The 22,955-nt window shown below is 46.8% G+C and overlaps 1 protein-coding gene across 1 annotated transcript in view; it reads left to right on the forward strand.

Moving 5' to 3' along the window:
* The window catches only part of AMFR (autocrine motility factor receptor), a 391,859-nt gene that overhangs the window by 68,448 nt on the left and 300,456 nt on the right, over positions 1 to 22,955 (forward strand). Inside the window, exon 3 of the mRNA XM_085638721.1 lies at positions 1,737 to 1,901. Coding sequence (XP_085494847.1) covers positions 1,737 to 1,901 — 165 coding nt within the window. The remainder of the gene's footprint in view (positions 1 to 1,736; positions 1,902 to 22,955) is intronic.

Raw genomic sequence — 22,955 nt, forward strand, 5'->3', positions numbered from 1 at the left:
ATGGTAGAGCTCTGTTGTATGCTAACTATTTAGGTGCAAAGGATCAACATTGGGAAGCCATACAAGCCCTTTAGCCAAGTTTGCAAATGTATTCACACAATGAAGTGAAACTTAGATGCACAAATGCACCATTTACTAAAGCAAAATCCTGTTCTCATTCAGTGAAGCATCAACTATGACATTTTACTTAAAAGGAAATGTGTCCAATACAATGCCAATCAAATATAAGGTATGGGACTTTGTTTGTTCTGTGGTTCTTGCACATAGTAAAACAAGTGAGCACCCACAAACTAACTTAAAGGTTCGTTTGAGGGCATTCACATTTTTTTTTGGAGTTGGCTTTGCAACCTGAAAACTATCATAGTTTTACTGTTATAAATCAGCAGGCCTGGTGATCCTATTAGGGGAAAGGACCTAGGGAATGAGAAGAAAAGGGATAGTCCCTCCCCACTTGAACTACAGTTAAACAAAAATCAAAAAGTAACAGGTTTACTGGTTGGTAGTAATAGATTGTGTGCCTGATGATGTATGATGGCTAATGTATGTTTAGAGCTAGGATTCAGTAAAATTAGGATCTGGTGTCCTAAAGAAAATCTTGGACGTGCTTAACGGCCGGTTTATAGGCTGGAGCATGCTGACCCCTAATGAAACAGGGATACTAGCTCATAAAGTGCATCAGTGTAGTTTTTAATCATCCCCCAGATCTAACCACCTTAAAGGTCAACCCTTGGGATTACATACTGAGATTTTTATATAGTCTGGATTCCGTTTCCACATTACCTACCTTCCCAAAAGTACTCCTCATTACCGTGCGGACCCCATTCACCATTGGGAGGTTCTTCGGTGAATGAGGTGTAGCCGATGATGAAGCATGACGTATAGGTGGGTGTGCAAGACCACACCTATTAACTTTTTGGTATTCTGTGTGTCTTGTGTATGTCTAGAGATGTTGCAAAATGCAGTCTGCATTGAAGGGAAATTCTCACTAACTCAGCATTTTTGCTCTATTTGTCACTTTTTTGCTTTTTATTTAATTCTAGGTTTACTGTTGTCTAGGGCAGGGGAATTTTTTTTATGGTGGCGATGTGTAGAGGGGGAATGTTTTCTCCACGGGATTTATTTTTCTTATAATAAAAAAAAAAAAAAGTGGAACGTTAAAATGTAGTTTACCAATGCATTGCCGTATACATAATAGATATGCGTCATAAAGCTGGTATAACCTTGGCTTCCTAACAGCAATCCTGGAATTCTTTGAGGATTCTCAAAGTAAGAACATTAATTATAGCTTAGGTTTTATGAATGAATTTCTGACTTTTCAAAGAGTGCTTTTGCAGATTTGGCCCTAGGCATATACATTTACATATCTGACTGTAAGAAGAATATTTGGAAGTAACCAGTACATTTGAAGTGGGTGGATTTTTTTCTTCCTGCCTGTGAAGGCGGCTTTTCTCTGGGATTTATTTGCCCATATCAAACACTTAATTTATTTTCAACATGCAGGGTTATGGCATGTAAAGAGCATGAGCAGGCTTAATATTATATTCAAAAGCTACAGTATTGGCACATGATTTGTGCCGTCCCTGCTACCTCTAGAAGACCTGTGCACATCTGAGGTGGGGGGGGGGGGGGAGTCTAATAGCAGTCTCACCTTTTAATAGTAAACAAATGTAAACCTTGATAAATTATATTTTCATGCATACCTGATAACTTTTCATATGTTTGCTTCTTATTTTCAGCACCTTAAGGACAAATTCTGGAATTTTATCTTCTACAAGTTTATTTTTATTTTTGGCGTACTGAATGTACAGACCGTGGAGGAGGTAGTAATGTGGTGCCTCTGGTTCGCTGGACTGGTTTTCCTTCACCTCATGGTTCAGCTATGCAAAGACCGGTTTGAATATGTGAGTATGCAAAGCAGTCATTGTGTATGTATATATTTTTTTAATAACCATTCTAACTTTTAACATCCCGAGTGACAACTCATGTGCTTCGCTTTTGTTTATGGATTGAAAGTGTATTTATTTATTTTGGGTGTATGCTACGCTTTTACAAGCCAATTGGACATTGAGCTGTTGACTGTTACAGTAGTTGACCCAGAAGACCCATGGCTGAGTAGAGCAATGAAAATGTTCTGGCTTGTGTTCAATTTGGTATACTGAGTCTGCTGATATTTTGATGACTGACTACTTAAGCCTCCCTGGAAGATGTGATCTCTTTGAATTTTTTTCACTCGCTATGCCTCCTTTGACTCAGTCATTCTTTCTCTTCTTTACTCCCCTCTTTAATCACTTGGGATTTCAGGCTCTTCACTTTCACTGTTTATGGTCTTGTTGATGCCGAAAACTGTCTGGGATGTGTGTTTTCTAAATGGTTCTAAGATTTTCTTGCTGACTAGATTTGAAGCAGTTGTATAATTGTTTTTTGCTATATAAAATGGGGAGACATCGGAATTTTATACTTCGAAATTTGTCCTCAGTTAAGCGTTCTACTTCTCCAGTATGCCTGCACCATGCTTCAGCCCCAGATTGTATTCAGTAAGGTGCCCTCTTTTCTATTGCATTTTAGGCAGGTAGGTGTTAGGGCTCTACCCATTCTGTGCATCCTGTTACTGTTATAGTACACTCTGTGAAGAATATTCAGTTGGATAAGCTGCACCCTTGCCTTTATTAAGACCTTCCCAGTCGATATGTTCCAGTGCACCCAATTCTTCTTCCTGTCTCATCCTCGGGTGTTCCAGCTTATCTGGCATATTGTTAATTAGAGTTCTGTAAGTGGAAGAAACCCCCCTCTTTCCCAGCTCATCCAGTAACATTCTATTTTCTAGTTGGGCAAATTCTGGGATCTCTGACAGTGTCAATTCCTTGACCTGCAAAGCGTGCCAAAGTTTGGTGTATTTAGATAGTTGACTTTGAGTTAATTCATTTTCCTATCTGTTGAAGGCTCAAAAAAAGCCTTAAAAGTGCCTCCCTCAAAGAGGTCACCTACCTTTTGATATGTCTATCTTGTCCCACTTCCTGAACCCCCAGAAATTTTGTGACTTCCTTAAAAGTTTTCTGTTTCTATAAGAATATTCCTTTTGCAACTTCAACCTAAGGCACCACATGACCCTTTCCCAGGCTACTGTCACTGCCTGTGTTGCTGGCAATTAGTGCACTTTCCTTTGACCTCCATATAGATGGTGGAGGAAGGAGGGTTTGATCAGCGTCAGTCTTTCCAGCCTGATTGAGGGGTCATCTGTTGGTGCATACATCCGCTTGGTAATGAGTTGTGCCAACCAATAGTTGGCTCTAACATCAGGGAGAGCAATCCTTTTATTGTAGAGACCCACTATTCGGAGCTTTCATTGCAGTACTTGGACTGCCTCTATTTCAGAGAAGTGTACCCAGCACCTTCTCTATTCTAACAAAAGGTGCCTAAGAAATTTGGTATGGTATGTTCTCCGTAATGTACAGTAATATTGGTAGGGTGACCATTTTGATGTTTGCCATTCGACCCTTTAGTGTGAGACTACCTCTAGCGACCCAAGCCTGAAGTACCCCCCAGAGTACACTGCTGAAATCCCTTGATTTGTGCCTGCTCTCTGACCTACGAGGCCAAGGCTTCTATGCTTGTGGCAAAAAGAGCTCTGAGTGAGCATCCAGAGACCTCGTCCTACGGGAAAGACACGCAACACCATTTTGTTAACTTTGATCACTGCTGTTGGGTTCTTCTAAAAAAGAGCCACCCAACTGCCGAACACTGGTCCAAACCTAAACCTTTGGCGTGTTAAGAACAAGAGAGATCAATTTACTGCATCAAATGCCTTTCCCCACATTCAGTGATATCATAAAATGGGGTTCTGTCTGCAAATTTATTGAAGGTGACCAATTATGGAGCCTTCTAAGGCTAAGCCTGGTGGAACGTCATGGCATAAAGTCAGAATGGTTTCTGTGGATAAGGGAGCTGAAGACCAGGATATTTTCTATTAATTTTAGTTTCTATATTGAGCAACCATTTGGGTCGGTATGATTAGCATTTGTCCCCTTGCCTTCTCTCCTTCTTTATTACTGTAATAATTGCTTGTCTAAGGTTAGGAAATAGTGTCCTCGTATCTCCGTCTTCCTTATACTCTCGTAGTAAGTGTGGATTCAGAAGTGAGGAGTGTTTTTTATGTTATTATTTTATTTTGTAACGCTCCACTAGTATCCTACTGGGGCCTTTCCAACTTTCATTTGCTTTATTGCCTCAGTGACTACTTCTAATGTGATATCCCTTTCCACATCATTCCTATTGTTGCTACTCAGTTTTGCCACGTACAGTCCAGAAATTGTTAAATCTAGTCTTCTCCAACCAGAGTTTCTGCCTCCTACAATTTACCAAAGTATTTAGCAAACGCATGGTGGGGTATGTATGTCCAAAAACTAACAGGAGATGCAGAGTCTAAGAGAATAGCAAGCTACTGACTGCTGAGTGAAAAATACAGAAAAGTACAAGAGAAGTCCTTAAAGAGATCAGGATAACACCGGGCGGGAGTTAAGAGTTCATCAGCCCACCCTTACTGGCGGAGCATCGTCATCTGAAACTCTGTGGAATAAAGGGCTAAGTACACAATGGCAGGCCAGAAGGTACTGCTCAGTGCTCAGCCTGATTATTCCTAGAAGAAAAATACTCCTGCCAGGGGTTATACTCAAAAGCTGAAGAGTATAGTGCAGTGCTCAAGTGTGAATGTGAATTTAAAAATGAATACTAAGGCAAAAAATATGTTTATTCAGGATTACTTAAGTTTCATATTTAAAAAAACCTAGTCTAAATTTTAAATTTTTAAGAGAATAATCAGGCTGAGCACTGAGCAGTACCTTCTGGCCTGCCATTGTGTACTTAGCCCTTTATTCCACAGAGTTTCAGATGACGATGCTCCGCCAGTAAGGGTGGGCTGATGAACTCTTAACTCCCGCCCGGTGTTATCCTGATCTCTTTAAGGACTTCTCTTGTACTTTTCTGTATTTTTCACTCAGCAGTCAGTAGCTTGCTATTCTCTTAGACTCTGCATCTCCTGTTAGTTTTTGCGCTTTTGATCTGAGGGTTTTTGGAGTTGTAGAAGTCTTTAAACTTAATGTCCCTCCTGACCCCCTCTCAAATTGTATTCTTGGGGTATGTATGTCGTCATTGGTGTCATATTTATCCCTCCCACCTACCTTTTTACTGTGCTAAGCCAGCAGATGTTCGTCCTTGTCTCCCACTTTATACAGTTTGTGTCGTATTACCAGTATTAGTTGGTGTCACATTTTGTTCCTTATCTATATACTCTCTTCTACCGCCTGTCTCAGTAGAAACGGGCACAGCTGCGAGAGCAATGTGTGTTCTTGCTCTTATTACTCCAAATCTGTGTGTTGTTTCTTACGGGTGATAATACCCTCACCTTATCTCTTAGGACTGTCTTGTATGCTTCCCATACTGTCTCGGGGATTCACCTAAGCCCTAATTTTCTTTAAAGTACATTTCAGGATCTGCAGTTATCTGTGATATGGTCTCAGGATTCTTTAAGTCCCATGCATTAAGTTTCCAGTCCGATCCTATGTTTCCGACTTCCCCTCCTATGTTTCCAACTTCCCTCCTAAGGGTATAATTAAAGGGAAGTGGTCTGATATTCATTTTACATAGAATTCTGCCTTCCCTATGGATGTTATCTTCCCTCTAGAGATAAATATATAATCCAGGCTGGAGAATATGTTGTGTGCCCTGGAATGTGTAAGTGTAGTTGTTCGTTGGGGTGTTTCAATCCCTTAATGTCAGTAAGGCACATTGGCCATGTCCACTGCAAGAGATGCGTCTTGGGTATGCTATTTGTGTGGTAATCCCTTCTATCCCAGTTTTTTCCCCCCCAGCATATGTTGGGACCTTGGTGAATATTCAGGGCGTGGAGGGCAGGAGCTAGGTACCATGCAGGGTATGGACTCTTAATGAATGTGTGACTATAGAGCCCGCCCTCCTCTCTAGAACTTCTGGAGCCTTGATTACTAAGTGGGCAGTTATAGACCGAGGAAATACCCTGTCACGGTTTGTACATGCATGCATGCTTATATGAATATGAATAGTTCACACTTTTGTTGTTGTTTAAGGTGGTAAAATTTACCATTATTCTCACGGGATTGAGGTAAGTGAGTGGGCCAATCCTGTGCTTCTTTCTAGCTTTCCTTTAAAGGACGATGATGGATTCAACCCAGATCTGTGACTGGGGGTGAGTGTCTGAAAAGTTTCAGTGCTCCGTCCATCATCTCCTTGTGTTTGCTTTATATTGCTGAATAGACAAGAACTTCAAAACGAATTTGATACTAATGAGATTTTTAGTGCTTTTGTTTGCCTATATTTTAATTGAGCAGAGTAGGTATTCTGGTTTTGCTTATATGGCTTACAATAATTCAACGCAGAGCACCTCATAACATATAGCTTATGTCATATGTAGAAAATCATGTTTCAGCTGATCACTGCCACTTGACTAAAGAAGAGATCCGCAAGAAAGATGTTATATGCCCCCAATTAACCTTTTACCTGCTGCAATCACATTTTCACGAGGTGCAAACATATCTCCTGTCATGCACATCCTTGACATTGGGTGAGACTGGCGTCTTAGGGAGAGGAGCTTGAGTGAGGGGAAACCGGGCAGGCAGGGAGGTGGGAGGAATGATAAAAAGGTATATGGAAGAGTATGTTCAAGGGGGGGTTAGTAGGAAGAGCGTAAGAAACAGGAAGAAAGGAGGAACTGTCTAAAGGAATGAATTGGACAAATTAAAATCTAAACTATTTATAAGCGCGGAAAATAACGTCCCTGTGATTTTTATTTTGTTTTATTAGTATTTTTTAATAGTACAAAAACGGATAACAAATGATTTGTACTAGTTATAAAAATACTGGATAAAACTGAACCCCCACCAGAAATCACAGCAAATCAAATTGAAACCAGTAAAGCCTATATATAATGGATTAGTTGCATGCAGATCTGCTTCAGAAGAGGTTCTCTGTGTGTGTGGTAGTTTTTGTGAGAAAGGTGTATAGGTTGTGTTTATTGTGCATAATCCTCATTATAGAGGGAAATGTGAGTTAGAGGCTTTGTATAGAGAGTTGTTTTGTTTAAGAAACTTTTAATTGGATCTACAGCCAGGATACAATGTCATATACAGCATCATTTACTCCGCGACCTCTACAAAGTTTTGCACCCTTCTTTATTTTTTGATTGACACTGTGACATATGAGTAGGGTATCCTTGTGCCTCCTGCATACTTGATGACAAAGGATAATATCTGTGTTTAAACAATCCGCGTTGAGCTTGGGTTTTGAGGTGAAGATGGTGCTAGCAAAGGGTTTGCTGTACTTCTTGGTGTGAAGTTTCAGGAAGGGATGTGTTGGCATCAACTGGACTTTTTTATGGCGTATTGTGTCTTTGAATTTGGTTATATGAATATGTTACTCTTTCCCGTCGATGACGGTGGACCCTGTCACCAGATTTCGGACTCCATACCAACTATAGGAGTTGAATCTTCTGGCACTACGGTTGGTACATGCAGCTGCCTGCAGAGATGGACTGGTGTCTGAGGGGTATTAGATGAAGAATCATTGCTGCAATGCCACTCTGGTCAGCGTATGCTTTGTTTCAGTGTTGTGGGTGAGGTAGTAAGAATGGATTTGAAAGGAGCACATTCTGGACTAAAGTCAATATATTTTCAAAACACACTATGCAACTCTAAAGATGCATAAATAAATTATGCCAGAGCCATTGCTTTTGTCATAAATATTATGTGCCTATTCCAAGATCCAACCGTAGTTTTTGGCTACAGCTTCCAGTCCCCTTTCACCCTTCCTTTCTTCAGAGTATCCGGCATTTTCCATCCCCCCTCATGGATTCTCTGCCAAGTAGTTGATTTAAAAGACTGAGGGAAATATATTCTTGGTGCATGAAGAGTGAGTGGTGGGTTGCTTCACCAATGCATTTTTCCTAATTACTGCGAAAAACACTTGTACCAAAGAGGACTCTCGCAGAGACAGATTAGAAATTGAGAAAAGGAAATGATAATGTTCTGAAAATGTTCTTTAAACAGTATATAGAATTTTCAGTTAACGCCTTCAGGCGGCATAAGCATGTGGAAAAATTGGATGCCCTGCCACACGTTTGCCAATAATGTGTGTCAAACGTGTAGAAGAGTTTGAGTTAAGAAGTATGCTTACATTTGATGATTATAACATATTTTATTTACGGCTACACAAAACAAGTCTATGGTATGAAGCAAAATAGTTACAAAAAATAGTGCATTTCAAGGTTTTCAAAAATAGTAATTATAACAATAATATCCTTCCAAGACATTGCACCCCATGACCTTTCCCTTTAGTGTACTAGAGGTTTATTAAATTGACATAAATACATCATGTTCTGATAAATACTTCTTCCTGTAAATTCCTCACCTTTTGAATATTCTCCAGAGACAAGACTGTATCTGGCTTTTTTTCCCCAGCAATAGGTGTCCAGCACAGTCAAGAGACACCATGCTGTTTAAGCCGCAGCTTTATCCCCAACCAGGAGTTGATGATACATAGACATATAAAGCGGCGACTGGTGCCAGTTTGTTTTTCCACTCCTCATTGACATGGGTCCATATCTCTTTGTGCTTCACCAATGCCATTCCTCTTGTGTTTGATAGCAGCTAGGTCAAATGTTTTCTAATGGTTCCATGGTTTAACATTTGCATGTGTCTTTGTCTGATCAGCATTGTCTCTGCATGTGGTATCTTGGCTCCCTCAGTGAACTGTGAGCTTGTGACTCTTGTTCATGATTCACCTGGCCATGGGATGACAAGTTATTTTTTAGCGAACGTCCATAGTGACCCCTCAAAGAGACCATAATCTCTTTCAATTAGGTCTCCTCGTCAGGAACGATCTCTTAAGACATCTTTCCACAAAATAAATAAAAGCCCCACAGGACGACAAGTTTGTTTTCTTGCTCAAGAAAACCGCTTTGCTCCCAGGACCGTTTGTAGACTCAACACCATTCCACGATGTTAGTCTGTGGCAGAGACTGAGCTTCATACTTACTCTGCTATAGATGCAGCCTGTACGATGACTTTTTCCCCGGAGGAGAGAATTGTAGATACCCGGGATATAATATCAATATTTTTGGCTTGGACAGAGATTCAATTTTTGCAAGTCCTACTCCTGGTAGGCCTTGCGGCCTTATGCATTCCATTGATGACGCACATCAGTTGGTGAATGAAGACTATACAGTAATGTTCAAGCATTAGGGAAATCTCTCAGCTCAGCATGTGCCATTCCAGTCCTTTGGTGTTTTGTTCTTTCAGCATTCCAGAGTTGCGGGCTACAGTTATTGTGTGCCTCCCCATTGGGCTAAGACACTCATTTGAATGACATAACTGTGGGGGTCTTTTGATCCCTGTCTTAGGCTACCTGCACATCCAGGCTCTCAACCTGCAGACAGCACACTTTGCCCTGAAGGTCTTCCTCGCCTCTATCTCAGGAAGCACCATTCAGGTCCTGTCTGACAACACACCCATTGCCATTCTGTCAATAGACTGGTGTGGAGTCTTGGACACCTGTTGTAAGACAATATATCTGTGCCAATGGGCTCTCCAATGGTGCATATTCAAAGTTTCAGCTCAACTAGTAAGCATCCTCAACATGTGGGCAGACACTCGGAGTTCTTTCCCTAGAGAACCATGAGTTGGAGATTCACCTCAAAGTGAAGAAAATGATCTTTTACAGGTTGGGATTATCCATTTACTGTATCTCTTTGCCACAAATGATGCTCTCTGCTTTGTTCTCCCCCGGAATAGTACCCTTTTGGATATATTCAGGTGTGATAAGTCTCCGGGTGTGCGCTGCGTGTTCCTGCCAATCCTACTTCTGCAGAAGGTGCCAGGGGATTGATAACAATTAATTCTGATCACCCCAGTTTTGGTGAGGATAGTTTTGTATGCCCATCTGTTAAAACTCGGTCCCTCTTTCTCTTCAGCTTAGGGTGGACCTACTTTCAAAGCATTTTTTCCTGTTATGCTGCAACTGCTAATATGGGGATCGAGCTCGGCCAAATGGAACTTTTTGTTTACCTAAAGAAGTGGTAGACATCCTCTTGGCTGTTGGCAAACCCTCCATGAAATCTGTTTATGCAGGCCACTTTAATGTGTCTGCTTATTGGGGCGAGTCCGAATGTTTGGATCCTTCTGTAGCCCATTTTTTCATGTTTTACACTTGGTACTGTCTCTTGCTCAGTAGGGTTTGGCAGTTGCTGCGTTTGGAGATTTGTCTGCCCTATTAACTGTTGTGTTCCTTCCTGACCATCATTCTTTGTTTGTCACTACACATTGCATGCATTTTGAAAGGTTTGTTTTGTTTGTCGCCACTTTTAGTATTCTTCAGTGGGATTTGCATTTGGTGTTCACTTTCCTCTTGGCACCTCCCAAGCCAATGCACAGTTGCCTGGTTCATCTGCTAATATTGAAAACTGTTTTCTTGGTGGAAATAACTTCTGCCAATATGGATTGAGAACTGAAAACCCTCCCAGTCCAACTGCTATTCATTGTGTTCTTTCCATATAAACTGGTGCTTTGCACTTAGCCTTCATTCCTGCTGAAAATTGTGTTGGTTGGTCAGTCAGTCTGTTTCCCGTCTTTTTTCATCCTCCTTATCCCCCAAAAGAAGAGGAGTATCTGAATTGGGCTGGATTCCAGGCACCCAGTGTCATACTATATCCATTGCAGCCAGAAAGGCCAAATGCACTATCTCACCTTGGATTAGTCTTTGCAATAAGATAGTCTATGCAGTGTCTAAGGAAACCCCAATTGCCTGGCATTCTTGCCCGCTTCATGAGTGCTGATGCTACTTCCACGGGTTTCAGTGCTCAACAATGTCTTGGTGGCTAATATTTACCAGGTGAGTACATTGTGATCCTTTTGTACTTTTTGTTAAGTAGTATTGCCTAACAACTCAAGGTTGCAGTGTTGGGTACTTTGCCAGGTTGTGTTGCACGACTTACATGGGTCGTTGGCACTACTCACTCCCATCTTCTGGAGGGTATTGCTTTGGGATATTTTCATAGGGTGAGGAATCTGTTGGAAGAAGTAAAAGAATACTTTCCTCCAGTAAGAATATTTCTGGTGAATATTAGATCTTCTCTCCGATACCTATCCACTCCCTTTTTGGTTGGTACCATTCATAAGATCCCAAGGTATGTTGTTAGACCTGTCAGCCCTTTGGGTGGTCCCTCCTCATCATTATTTATTTTGTCCCACTTTTGCCTCAAACCCTGTTTGAATTTTTTCCTTTTTGGGAACCACCAGACTTTTTCGTGTTGCTGCAGATTCAGGGAGCCATTTTAGCTACCCCTGAAACTTCTGTCTGAGGGCCTGGAGCACAAGATGGTGGCCACCTGTGACATCACCAGCATCCACTGGAACCTACCAGCACCTTCCAGAACATTCCAGGAGATTCCAGAACTCTGTGACAGTTGGAGACCGTTTAGAATGTTGGGAGGATAAGAGAGGCAGTTGGCAGTTGGAGCTGGCAGTTGGCACCTGACTGGTGAAGAGAGAGGAGCACAACAGTGAAGGAGGAAGGAGTGAAGCAGCAGGGGTGGAAACTTGTGCCTGGAGTGGGATCCATAAACCCACCCTTGATACTTGTCCCTACTGATGGATCCCAGCCTATAGCCCTGTGTGGGAAGAAGACAGAAGAAACTCATCCTAAGGACCTGGACAGCAGGAACAGGCCTTAGAACCAAGAAAGCAGCAAGATCCTGACCTGGAGACTGGTTTCCCTGGAGTCCGGCGTCGAGTAGCCTGAAGACCTGGAGCCCGAGGTGGAGAAGCGGCGCTGACTGAAGTAGCAGACGTCGTACCCGGAGCCGCCTGAGGTCGTGAGAGGGCGCCGACGGAGGTCGTGAGGAATACCAGAGGTCGAGGAGGAAGTGAACCGAGGTCGAGCGAGCGGCGTCATCGGAGGAGTGAAGTCCGCCCTCCGGAGTCGTCGGAGACCGAGGTAGAGGAGCACCGGAGGTCGGGAGTGAGGATCGCACTCCGGAGACGCCCGGAACCTGTGTGGAGGAGCACCGGAGGTCGGGGGTGAGGATCGCACCCCGGAGTCGCCGGAAGTCGACATCGAGGCCAGGCCGGCTGACGTCATCGGAGCCGAGAGCGCCATCGGACCGGAGCCGCCCCGAAGTCGACATCGTGGAGAGACTGCCCGACGCCGTCGAACCGGAGGTCGAGATCGAACCGAGGCCACCGACATCGGACCGGAACCGCCTACCGGCGTCGTCAAAGAACTGACATTGTGCCGAGGCCGCCGAGACCGAACCGGAACCGCCTCACGGCGTCGACACGACTCCAGCGGCGTCGGAACATCAGAAAAAGGGCAGTAAGTGGAGTAGAGGGCGCCTAAGGCCCTGTGGAGACCTGCGAGACTGCTCTAAGGGGCTAGGGAGGTGCTGAAACCAACCTGACTGTGCCTGGGGTGAACTGGGACTAACCTAGAGAGGTTGTGTGGAGAGAGAAAGCCAGGGCACTGGTATTCCCCCCTTTGATCTACCTCAGCTTAGGCCTCAGCCTTGTCCCAGCCAGGGAGTAGCCCCCCTCAAGCCTTCCACAACCCTACAAGCTGTGCCTGGGCCAAATCAGCCCTTAAGAATTGAAGTGTCATCTGATTACATGAGTGTTGCTGTATACTTTTAATTATTTATTGGGGGTACTGTATTTATTGAATTTTTACCTATTTATTGCTGCACTATATTTATAGGTCCACAGGACTTGATGGTGTACAATATTTATTGGTACAGTATTTATTGCCTCAAAGTATTTAATTGTCTGTATATATTGCACTTGTATTTATGCCCTGTTATTTATGATCACCCCTATTTATTTCATCAAACAGCCAATATTTATTTGACCTGCACTAATTGAAACTTGTATATTGTGATTGACCTATTTATTTTTCCAATCAGCAACTAAGAGAAAAAGATAAAGAAAGAATATTTTCATAATTTTTACGGTGTAGAGTCGTTTTTGGAACGGATGCACGCATGGTTATTGTATGGGTATATTGTATGCTTAGCACTGCGCCTGTTTCCTGACCACTCGAGCCAAGCTACCACAGTGTGTTCGGGGAGTCCACCACCACCCTGCGGAGTGGGAGTGGGCTGTTTCCAACATAAATTGGTGTTCAGCGGTGGGATAGAGCTGTGCCTACGTATACTCAACAATAACTGTGGGTAGTCCATAGGCCTACACCGGGAGTTTTCTCAAAGCGGCCTTCCTAATTGTGGGTTTTTGTTTTTTTCAAATTTACTCTGGTGGTGGGAGGAGGTATTATTAAAGGTACCCCCCTGCATTGTTACTGCACAAAACCTGTCCTCTAACCTGAGTGGGCAAGATGGAGTTTGTACTAGAGAATCTAGAAACGTACACTGTGGCCCAACTCAGGGAGTTTTGCCAGCGGGAGGGGGTGTACTGTCCCCCAGGAGCAAAGAAGGGTGCACTCCAAACCAGCTTAAGGGCTTGGGGGGAGGCACGCCGAGAAAGCAAGGCTGAGGAGGAAGACAGGGATGGAGAGCCTGACCCCGAGGGGGCTGAGATGTACCAACCTGAGGTGGGGAACCTGTCAGCAGGGCCCAGGACACTTTCTAGGAAGGGCAGCACTGTCTCTAGCGGGGGCTTATCCAGCGTGGAGTTAGCAGATCGGAGAGAGAAAAGACAGCTCACATGGGATTTAGCAAAGCTGGAGAAGGAGAAGGAGGAACAGAGGTTGGCTCATGAGACGGAGAAAGAGAGGATGGCTCATGAGATAAGACTGAAAGAGATAGAGCTTCAGATCCTAAGAATTGGGGCACCAACTGTTCCTAATGGTGGCAGCCAAATCCAAGAGTCCACCAGGGAACCCAAACCTTACCTGCCAAAGGACATAGTAGCTAGCTATGGGGCGGGTGACGACCTCGCGAAGTGGCTAGCAGCCTATGAGGTCTCGTTGAGGGCCCATGGGGTTCCAGTGAAGTACTGGGGAGGGGGATTGTATAAGTACATGCCTCCAGCTGGTAGGGATGCTTTATTGGCCCTCGAAGAGGATGAGCAGACCCACTACCCCACCATGAAACTGGCGCTCATCAGAAAGTTTGGACTAACACCTGAAAAGTACAGACAGAAGTTCAGGGGTAGTCACAAGCTGGGCACACAGAATTGGGTGGACTTCCTGGACTATGCAAAGAAGGCACTGGAAGGTTGGATTCAGGGCAGTGAAGTAAGGAACTACGAGGAGCTGTTTGACCTAGTACTGAAGGAACACCTACTCGAGAAATGTTTCCCTGAACTGCGGCAACACCTGGTGGATAGCAAGCTGACCAGTCCCCGGAAGCTTGCTGAGGAGGCGGACATTTGGGCTAGTACCCGGGTGTCCACAAGGGGGACTGGAGGGGATACTCAAAAGGCCGGACAGGGCGCCCCCCAGAAGAAAGAGGGAGGGGAAAAGAAAAAGGAGTTCTCCAAAGGCCCCCAAAATAACTTCCAAGGGAAGGGAACAGGATTCACCTCTAAGGCTAACCCACCCAGAAACCCTAATCCTGGCCAGAGTCAGCAGCCAAGGGTTGTCCATTGCTACGAGTGCGGTGGCGTTGGACACTATAAAGGAGATCCGAAGTGTCAGAAACGATCACCCCCTCCCACTGGAGGAAAGCCCCCCGGAGTAGCTAGTGTAGTGCTCGGGGAGGAGATGCCCTTAACTAAGGGAAGGGAGTGGGCGGGTGTCACTCTAGTGTCCCTGGGAGAACGGGAGATGGTTCCTAAGATCCAGGTGCCCGCAAATACCGCAAAGTATGGGCAGTGGATCACCATCAACGGCCAAAGAGGGGAGGCTCTGAGAGACACAGGAGCCAGTATGACTATGGTGCGTAGCCAGCTGGTGTCTCCAGAGCAGGTAATTCCCGATGTACTCCACCCAGCCGCGATGGCTGACGGCAGAACAGGTCACTATCCCGTGGCCGAGGTTCCCTTTGAATGGGGGGGGGTTGCAGGTTCACTTCGAGTTGCCGTAAGCCCTGCCGTGCCAGTCGATTGTCTGCTGGGCAATGACATGGAGCACAACGCTTGGAAGGAGGTGGAATACCGGACTCACACCGAGATGCTGGGTACACCTGACTGGGCCTGTGTTAGCACAAGGTCCGAGACTACCCGAAGAGGGAGTTCATTCCGGCTGGAGCCTGGAACAAAGGCCCAGCCAGCTGCCAGTCAAGGGAAGAACCGAGGACAGGAGGAGCCTGCCTCGGCGTCTCCACCCCGTAGGACGGATAGGCCACCGGAGGTGGTGGGCCAGGAGTCTGCGGAGGGGGACGTTACCAACCTGGAGGACTTACCCATCCCGGCCGAGTGGCACGTGGAGGGAGGCCCGTCCAGGGAGGAATTCTGCCAGGGCCAGAGGGAGTGCCCTACCCTTGAGGGGCTGAGGCGACAGGCCGAAGCCCAAGCAGCAGGGAACGTTGAAGGGAACTACAGTGTTTACTGGGAGGATGGCCTCCTCTACAGTGAACCCAAGGCACCCCTACATGGATCGTCACGAGCCTTGGTAGTTCCTCAACGTTATCGAGCCTTCCTTCTGGAGTTGGCTCACGAGATACCATTGGCAGGACACCTGGGGCAAGACAAGACCTTCGCCCGTCTTGTCCCACACTTTTATTGGCCTCAGATGAAAGTGTCGTCCGATACCTACTGCCGGACATGTGTGTCTTGCCAAGCCAGTGGGAAAACAGGGGTGAAGCTGAAAGCTCCCCTGGAACCACTTCCTGTCGTTAGCACCCCCTTTGAAAGGGTGGGCATCGACATTGTGGGTCCATTAGATCCACCAACTACAGCTGGTCACAGGTTTATCCTGGTTCTGGTGGATCATGCCACACGGTACCCAGAGGCAATACCTCTGAGGACCATAACAGCACCTGTTGTGGCTAGGGCCCTGATGGGAATCTTTACCCGAGTGGGTTTTCCCAAGGAAGTTGTGTCCGACAGGGGGACCAACTTCATGTCAGCATATATGCGGGCAATGTGGAAGGAGTGTGGAGTGACCTACCGGTTCACCACTCCTTACCACCCCCAGACAAATGGTCTAGTGGAAAGGTTTAACAAAACCTTAAAAGGCATGATCAGAAGTCTGCCTGAAAGCCTGCGGAGGAAATGGGACGTCCTCCTACCCTGTTTACTTTTTTCCTACAGGGAAGTGCCACAGAAGGGAGTGGGCTTCAGCCCCTTCGAGCTTCTGTATGGGCACCCTGTACGTGGACCTCTTAACCTGGTGAGAGACGGATGGGAAAGAACTCCCAGAAAGCTCCCCCAGGATGTGGTGAGCTACATGCTGGCCTTCCGGAGCCAAATGGCTAAGTTGTGGAAGCAAGCTTCTGACAACTTGGAAGCCAGCCAAGCAGTAATGAAGGCGTGGTATGACCACAACGCTCACCCGGTGGAGTTGGAGCCTGGCCAGAAGGTGTGGGTGATCGAACCAGGAGAGCTTAGTGCCCTCCAGGATCGCTGGTCAGGACCCTTTGAGGTGTTGGAGAAGAAGGGTAAGGCTACCTACTTGGTGGACCTGAAGACCCCTCGTCAGCCCCTGCGGGTGCTGCATGCCAACCGCCTCAAACCCCACCACGAGAGGCCCGAAGTCATCTTGATGATGGTGACTGACGGAGGAGAGGACGTGGAAAGCGAGCCTCTCCCTGATCTGTTTGCGTCTCAGGAAAAGGATGGGTCGGTGGAGGGAGTGATTCTCTCCCCATCTCTAACTCCTGAACAGCAGGAGGACTGTCGCCAGGCCCTGGGGCAGTACTCTGCGTTGTTCTCCCTTGTCCCGGGTAGGACTCACCTGTGCGTCCATGACGTGGACACAGGAGACAGCCCACCTGTGAAGTCCAAGATCTACCGGATGTCAGACAAGGTGAAGGCCAGCATTCATAGTGAAGTCACTAAGATGCTGGAGCTAGGAGTGATTGAACCTTCTAGCAGCCCCTGGTCCAGTCCGGTGGTGTTAGTACCGAAAGCTGCACCACCGGGTGCCCAACCAGAACTGAGGTTCTGTGTGGACTACCGGGGACTGAATTCAGTGACAAAGACTGATGCACATCCGATCCCTAGGGCGGATGAATTAATTGACCGGCTGGGAGCTGCCCAATATCTAAGTACCTTTGACCTTACCTCTGGGTACTGGCAGATCTCTTTGACTGATGGAGCAAGGGAAAGGTCAGCCTTCTCCACGCCCAATGGCCACTACCAGTTCTGTGTGATGCCCTTTGGGCTCAAGAACGCACCTGCCACGTTTCAGCGCCTGGTAAACCAGATCCTCACCGGGATGGAGAGTTTCTCTGCTGCTTATCTGGATGACATAGCCGTCTTCAGTAACAGCTGGGAGGATCACTTGCGTCACCTGCAAGCTGTTCTCCAGGCCCTGAGACAAGCTGGATTGACGATCAAGGCCAGCAAGTGCCAGATCGGGCAGGGGTCGGTAGTGTACCTTGGACACTTGGTGGGTAGGGGAACGGTGCAACCCCTCCAGGCGAAGATCGAGGCCATCATGGCCTGGGAACCCCCCAAGACACAGACTGAGGTCCGAGCATTTTTGGGCCTCACGGGATACTATCGCCGCTTCGTGAAGGGGTACGGTACCATCGTAGCCCCTCTCACGGAGCTCACGTCCAAGAAACAACCTCGACGGGTAGTCTGGACGGAGGCTTGTCAGCAAGCCTTTGAGAAATTGAAGAAAGCCATGTGCGAGGCCCCGGTCTTAAGGGCCCCAGACTTTTCCAAGAAGTTCATTGTCCAGACAGATGCATCAGAGCATGGCATTGGGGCAGTGTTATCGCAACACAACGAAGAGGGTCTGGATCAACCCGTGGTCTTCCTATCCAGGAGACTACTTCCCAGGGAACAGAAGTGGAGTGCAATAGAGCGTGAAGCCTTTGCAGTGGTATGGGCTCTGAAGAAGTTGCGGCCATACCTGTTTGGCTCGCACTTCCTAGTTCAGACCGACCACCGACCCCTTCGTTGGCTGATGCAAATGAAGGGGGAGAATCCCAAGTTGTTGAGGTGGTCTATTTCCCTACAGGGGATGGACTTTCAGGTGGAACATCGGCCTGGAGTGGACCACGCCAATGCAGACGGTCTCTCAAGGTATTTCCGCCTTAGTGATGAGAACTCCCAAGGGGTTGGGTAGCTCTCCCCACTTTCAGCTGGGGGGGACGCGTGTTAGACCTGTCAGCCCTTTGGGTGGTCCCTCCTCATCATTATTTATTTTGTCCCACTTTTGCCTCAAACCCTGTTTGAATTTTTTCCTTTTTGGGAACCACCAGACTTTTTCGTGTTGCTGCAGATTCAGGGAGCCATTTTAGCTACCCCTGAAACTTCTGTCTGAGGGCCTGGAGCACAAGATGGTGGCCACCTGTGACATCACCAGCATCCACTGGAACCTACCAGCACCTTCCAGAACATTCCAGGAGATTCCAGAACTCTGTGACAGTTGGAGACCGTTTAGAATGTTGGGAGGATAAGAGAGGCAGTTGGCAGTTGGAGCTGGCAGTTGGCACCTGACTGGTGAAGAGAGAGGAGCACAACAGTGAAGGAGGAAGGAGTGAAGCAGCAGGGGTGGAAACTTGTGCCTGGAGTGGGATCCATAAACCCACCCTTGATACTTGTCCCTACTGATGGATCCCAGCCTATAGCCCTGTGTGGGAAGAAGACAGAAGAAACTCATCCTAAGGACCTGGACAGCAGGAACAGGCCTTAGAACCAAGAAAGCAGCAAGATCCTGACCTGGAGACTGGTTTCCCTGGAGTCCGGCGTCGAGTAGCCTGAGAAGCGGCGCTGACTGAAGTAGCAGACGTCGTACCCGGAGCCGCCTGAGGTCGTGAGAGGGCGCCGACGGAGGTCGTGAGGAATACCAGAGGTCGAGGAGGAAGTGAACCGAGGTCGAGCGAGCGGCGTCATCGGAGGAGTGAAGTCCGCCCTCCGGAGTCGTCGGAGACCGAGGTAGAGGAGCACCGGAGGTCGGGAGTGAGGATCGCACTCCGGAGACGCCCGGAACCTGTGTGGAGGAGCACCGGAGGTCGGGGGTGAGGATCGCACCCCGGAGTCGCCGGAAGTCGACATCGAGGCCAGGCCGGCTGACGTCATCGGAGCCGAGAGCGCCATCGGACCGGAGCCGCCCCGAAGTCGACATCGTGGAGAGACTGCCCGACGCCGTCGAACCGGAGGTCGAGATCGAACCGAGGCCACCGACATCGGACCGGAACCGCCTACCGGCGTCGTCAAAGAACTGACATTGTGCCGAGGCCGCCGAGACCGAACCGGAACCGCCTCACGGCGTCGACACGACTCCAGCGGCGTCGGAACATCAGAAAAAGGGCAGTAAGTGGAGTAGAGGGCGCCTAAGGCCCTGTGGAGACCTGAGAGACTGCTCTAAGGGGCTAGGGAGGTGCTGAAACCAACCTGACTGTGCCTGGGGTGAACTGGGACTAACCTAGAGAGGTTGTGTGGAGAGAGAAAGCCAGGGCACTGGTATTCCCCCCTTTGATCTACCTCAGCTTAGGCCTCAGCCTTGTCCCAGCCAGGGAGTAGCCCCCCTCAAGCCTTCCACAACCCTACAAGCTGTGCCTGGGCCAAATCAGCCCTTAAGAATTGAAGTGTCATCTGATTACATGAGTGTTGCTGTATACTTTTAATTATTTATTGGGGGTACTGTATTTATTGAATTTTTACCTATTTATTGCTGCACTATATTTATAGGTCCACAGGACTTGATGGTGTACAATATTTATTGGTACAGTATTTATTGCCTCAAAGTATTTAATTGTCTGTATATATTGCACTTGTATTTATGCCCTGTTATTTATGATCACCCCTATTTATTTCATCAAACAGCCAATATTTATTTGACCTGCACTAATTGAAACTTGTATATTGTGATTGACCTATTTATTTTTCCAATCAGCAACTAAGAGAAAAAGATAAAGAAAGAATATTTTCATAATTTTTACGGTGTAGAGTCGTTTTTGGAACGGATGCACGCATGGTTATTGTATGGGTATATTGTATGCTTAGCACTGCGCCTGTTTCCTGACCACTCGAGCCAAGCTACCACAGTGTGTTCGGGGAGTCCACCACCACCCTGCGGAGTGGGAGTGGGCTGTTTCCAACATATGTTATTTGTTGTCTACTGTTATTGCCGTTTAAGCTCTTATCCTATCTGCATGCTTTGAAGGGAGAATAGGAAAGGAACAAGGAAATATCGCCAGTGAGCAGTATGTTGCCTTGTATGTCCCAGTATAATCAAATCGTAGGTATAGCTGGATGACGTCAGCTTGTCGTGCTGAAGAACTGTTACTCAGAAAAAAGATTCCCGGTCCAGTTTGGCGATAGTCATAAGGTGAGGAATGCTTGGGTAGGCCTAGAATCGACCAGAAATACTGTTACCGAAGGTTAGTAAATTTTTCTTCACTTTCTAAATTGCATTTTAATTTATAATGATGACCACGCCACACCATCACACTCTACTCTGCTTCTGCAATGGCTGGGATGCAGGGGCCCCCAAAATCTGTAAGCCACTGCAACTCGAATAATTTCGGTTTTTATTGAAAATGTAGTACTTGTGAAATCTCCCTGATCATGTGCAGCCACCTAGTAACGAGTTTACAGATAAACACTGAAGCAGATCCTCTATTGTCATTTGAAAATTGACTATTTTTGTTTTGCTATTTTGATTGAGAACAAACTTGACGAGTTTCGTCTTGCAGTTTTTTAGTTCTCTTCCAGGGGATCCTCATCAATAGTCATAAGCATTAGAATATTCCCGCCCATGCGCGGGACCCTGGAAACACTGTATTATATGTGCCCCATTTATTTATTTATATATATATATATCTCTATCAAGGCTCGTTGGGGTGACCAAAGGGCAAGCAGCACTCGAACACGACACTCTTTTCCCCAGTAAAAGCATTTATTTGGTATGCTCAGCTTCGCTTCTCAGTGTATTAGCATACGACTGCCACCTGACGCGTTTCGTAGTTCACTTCTTCAGAGACACCGCAGTCGAAGGAAGCAAGCCGGGCCACATCCTCCTTTTTAATCCAATCGTCCGCTGATGTGCAGCTGCTCTGGATGAGACAAAACGCAATGATTAATGGGAGATGTAGTCCGTAATTACTTTTCCATAGATGGGTGCTTCCTTAATAATTGCCAAGTTCATAGCTCTACATTGAGCCCCAAGGAGTGAAGCCGCGCTCAATCCACGCGCCGTGCTCCACATTGAGCCCCATGCTTCGGAACTCGTGGCCCCCTTCACATGGGGTGGTGCTCGCTCAGCGGCTGGTCTGCCGCTAGTTACATCAAGGCTCGTTGGGGTGACCAAAGGGCAAGCAGCACTCGAACACGACACTCTTTTCCCCAGTAAAAGCATTTATTTGGTATGCTCAGCTTCGCTTCTCAGTGTATTAGCATACGACTGCCACCTGACGCGTTTCGTAGTTCACTTCTTCAGAGGCACCGCAGTCGAAGGAAGCAAGCCGGGCCACATCCTCCTTTTTAATCCAATCGTCCGCTGATGTGCAGCTGCTCTGGATGAGACAAAACGCAATGATTAATGGGAGATGTAGTCCGTAATTACTTTTCCATAGATGGGTGCTTCCTTAATAATTGCCAAGTTCATAGCTCTACATTGAGCCCCAAGGAGTGAAGCCGCGCTCCATCCACGCGCCGTGCTCCACATTGGGGGCCACGAGTTCCGAAGCATGGGGCTCAGAGCGAAGCTGAGCATACCAAATAAATGCTTTTACTGGGGAAAAGAGTGTCGTGTTCGAGTGCTGCTTGCCCTTTGGTCACCCCAACGAGCCTTGATATATATTCACTTAAAAAACCATAGGTTTCACACACGTTATAGTTAGGAGTTAGCATTTAAAAAACCTTGCAAATTCACTGAAAAAACCATAGGTTTCACACATGTTATAGTTAGCTGGACATTTCACTCGTAAAAAACCAATGAAATTCCCCCGTTATAGTTAGTTCAGCTAACTATAACTCGCGCGCCCGCAATCCACTGCTTATGACGTCACATTATTACATCACTCATGACATGGTCAGTGACATCACTGATGACATCTCAAATGACATCACTGATGACATCACTGATGACATCACTCATGACATCATCCATGCGTGCGCGCACCGAGCGCGCGTGTACCGAGCACCCGCGTACCCAGCGTGCACTCAGCGCACATGCGCGCGTGCTCGGTGCGCGTACGCGCTTGCGCGCGTGCTCCGTACGCACGTGCGTGCTCCGTGCGCGCACGGCAAGTCATGTGATTACGAAACAACACTTTTCATTGGTTTATAGTAGTTTCAGTTCCAGAAACTTCCAACACCACACCCACTCCCCTCATTATTACTTCTGATTCCCTGGGAGAAGGAGCTGAGCAGCTTTTCCAGTACTCCAGTACTTGAGAATGGCAGAGCAGCAGTCATCTTCTGGGAGTGAGCAGGAGACCCTTGTAAGACAGAGGAAACAGAAAGACTCTTTTATATGGCAATTTTTTACATTTCCACAGGGGCAGAAGAAGGTGAATGCTCCAAAAGTCACCTGCACTCTTTCTGATCGTGTCTTATCAAGAGGAGATCCTTAAAATAAATACTCTTTTAGTATCTTCACTATGATCAGGCACGTTAGAGATGTACATCCTGTGGCTTATGCTCGAGCTGCTAGAGGAAACCCTCCAGCAGCTCAGGTGAGCACATCATCGGCAGCTCAGCCGAGCACTTCATCTGCGGCGGTAGCTTCACCTTCTTCGGTTCCTCTGGATATACACCCTCTGTTTAAGAGGGTGCATATACGGTGCAATGCTTTTCTCTCGTATGCGGACACCAGCATTCCGCTAATGGAGAGCAAGATACAGCAGCACACGTGCGGCACCC

This window comes from Triturus cristatus, chromosome 12, assembly GCF_964204655.1.
Source record: "Triturus cristatus chromosome 12, aTriCri1.1, whole genome shotgun sequence".
Lineage (NCBI taxonomy): Eukaryota > Metazoa > Chordata > Amphibia > Caudata > Salamandridae > Triturus > Triturus cristatus.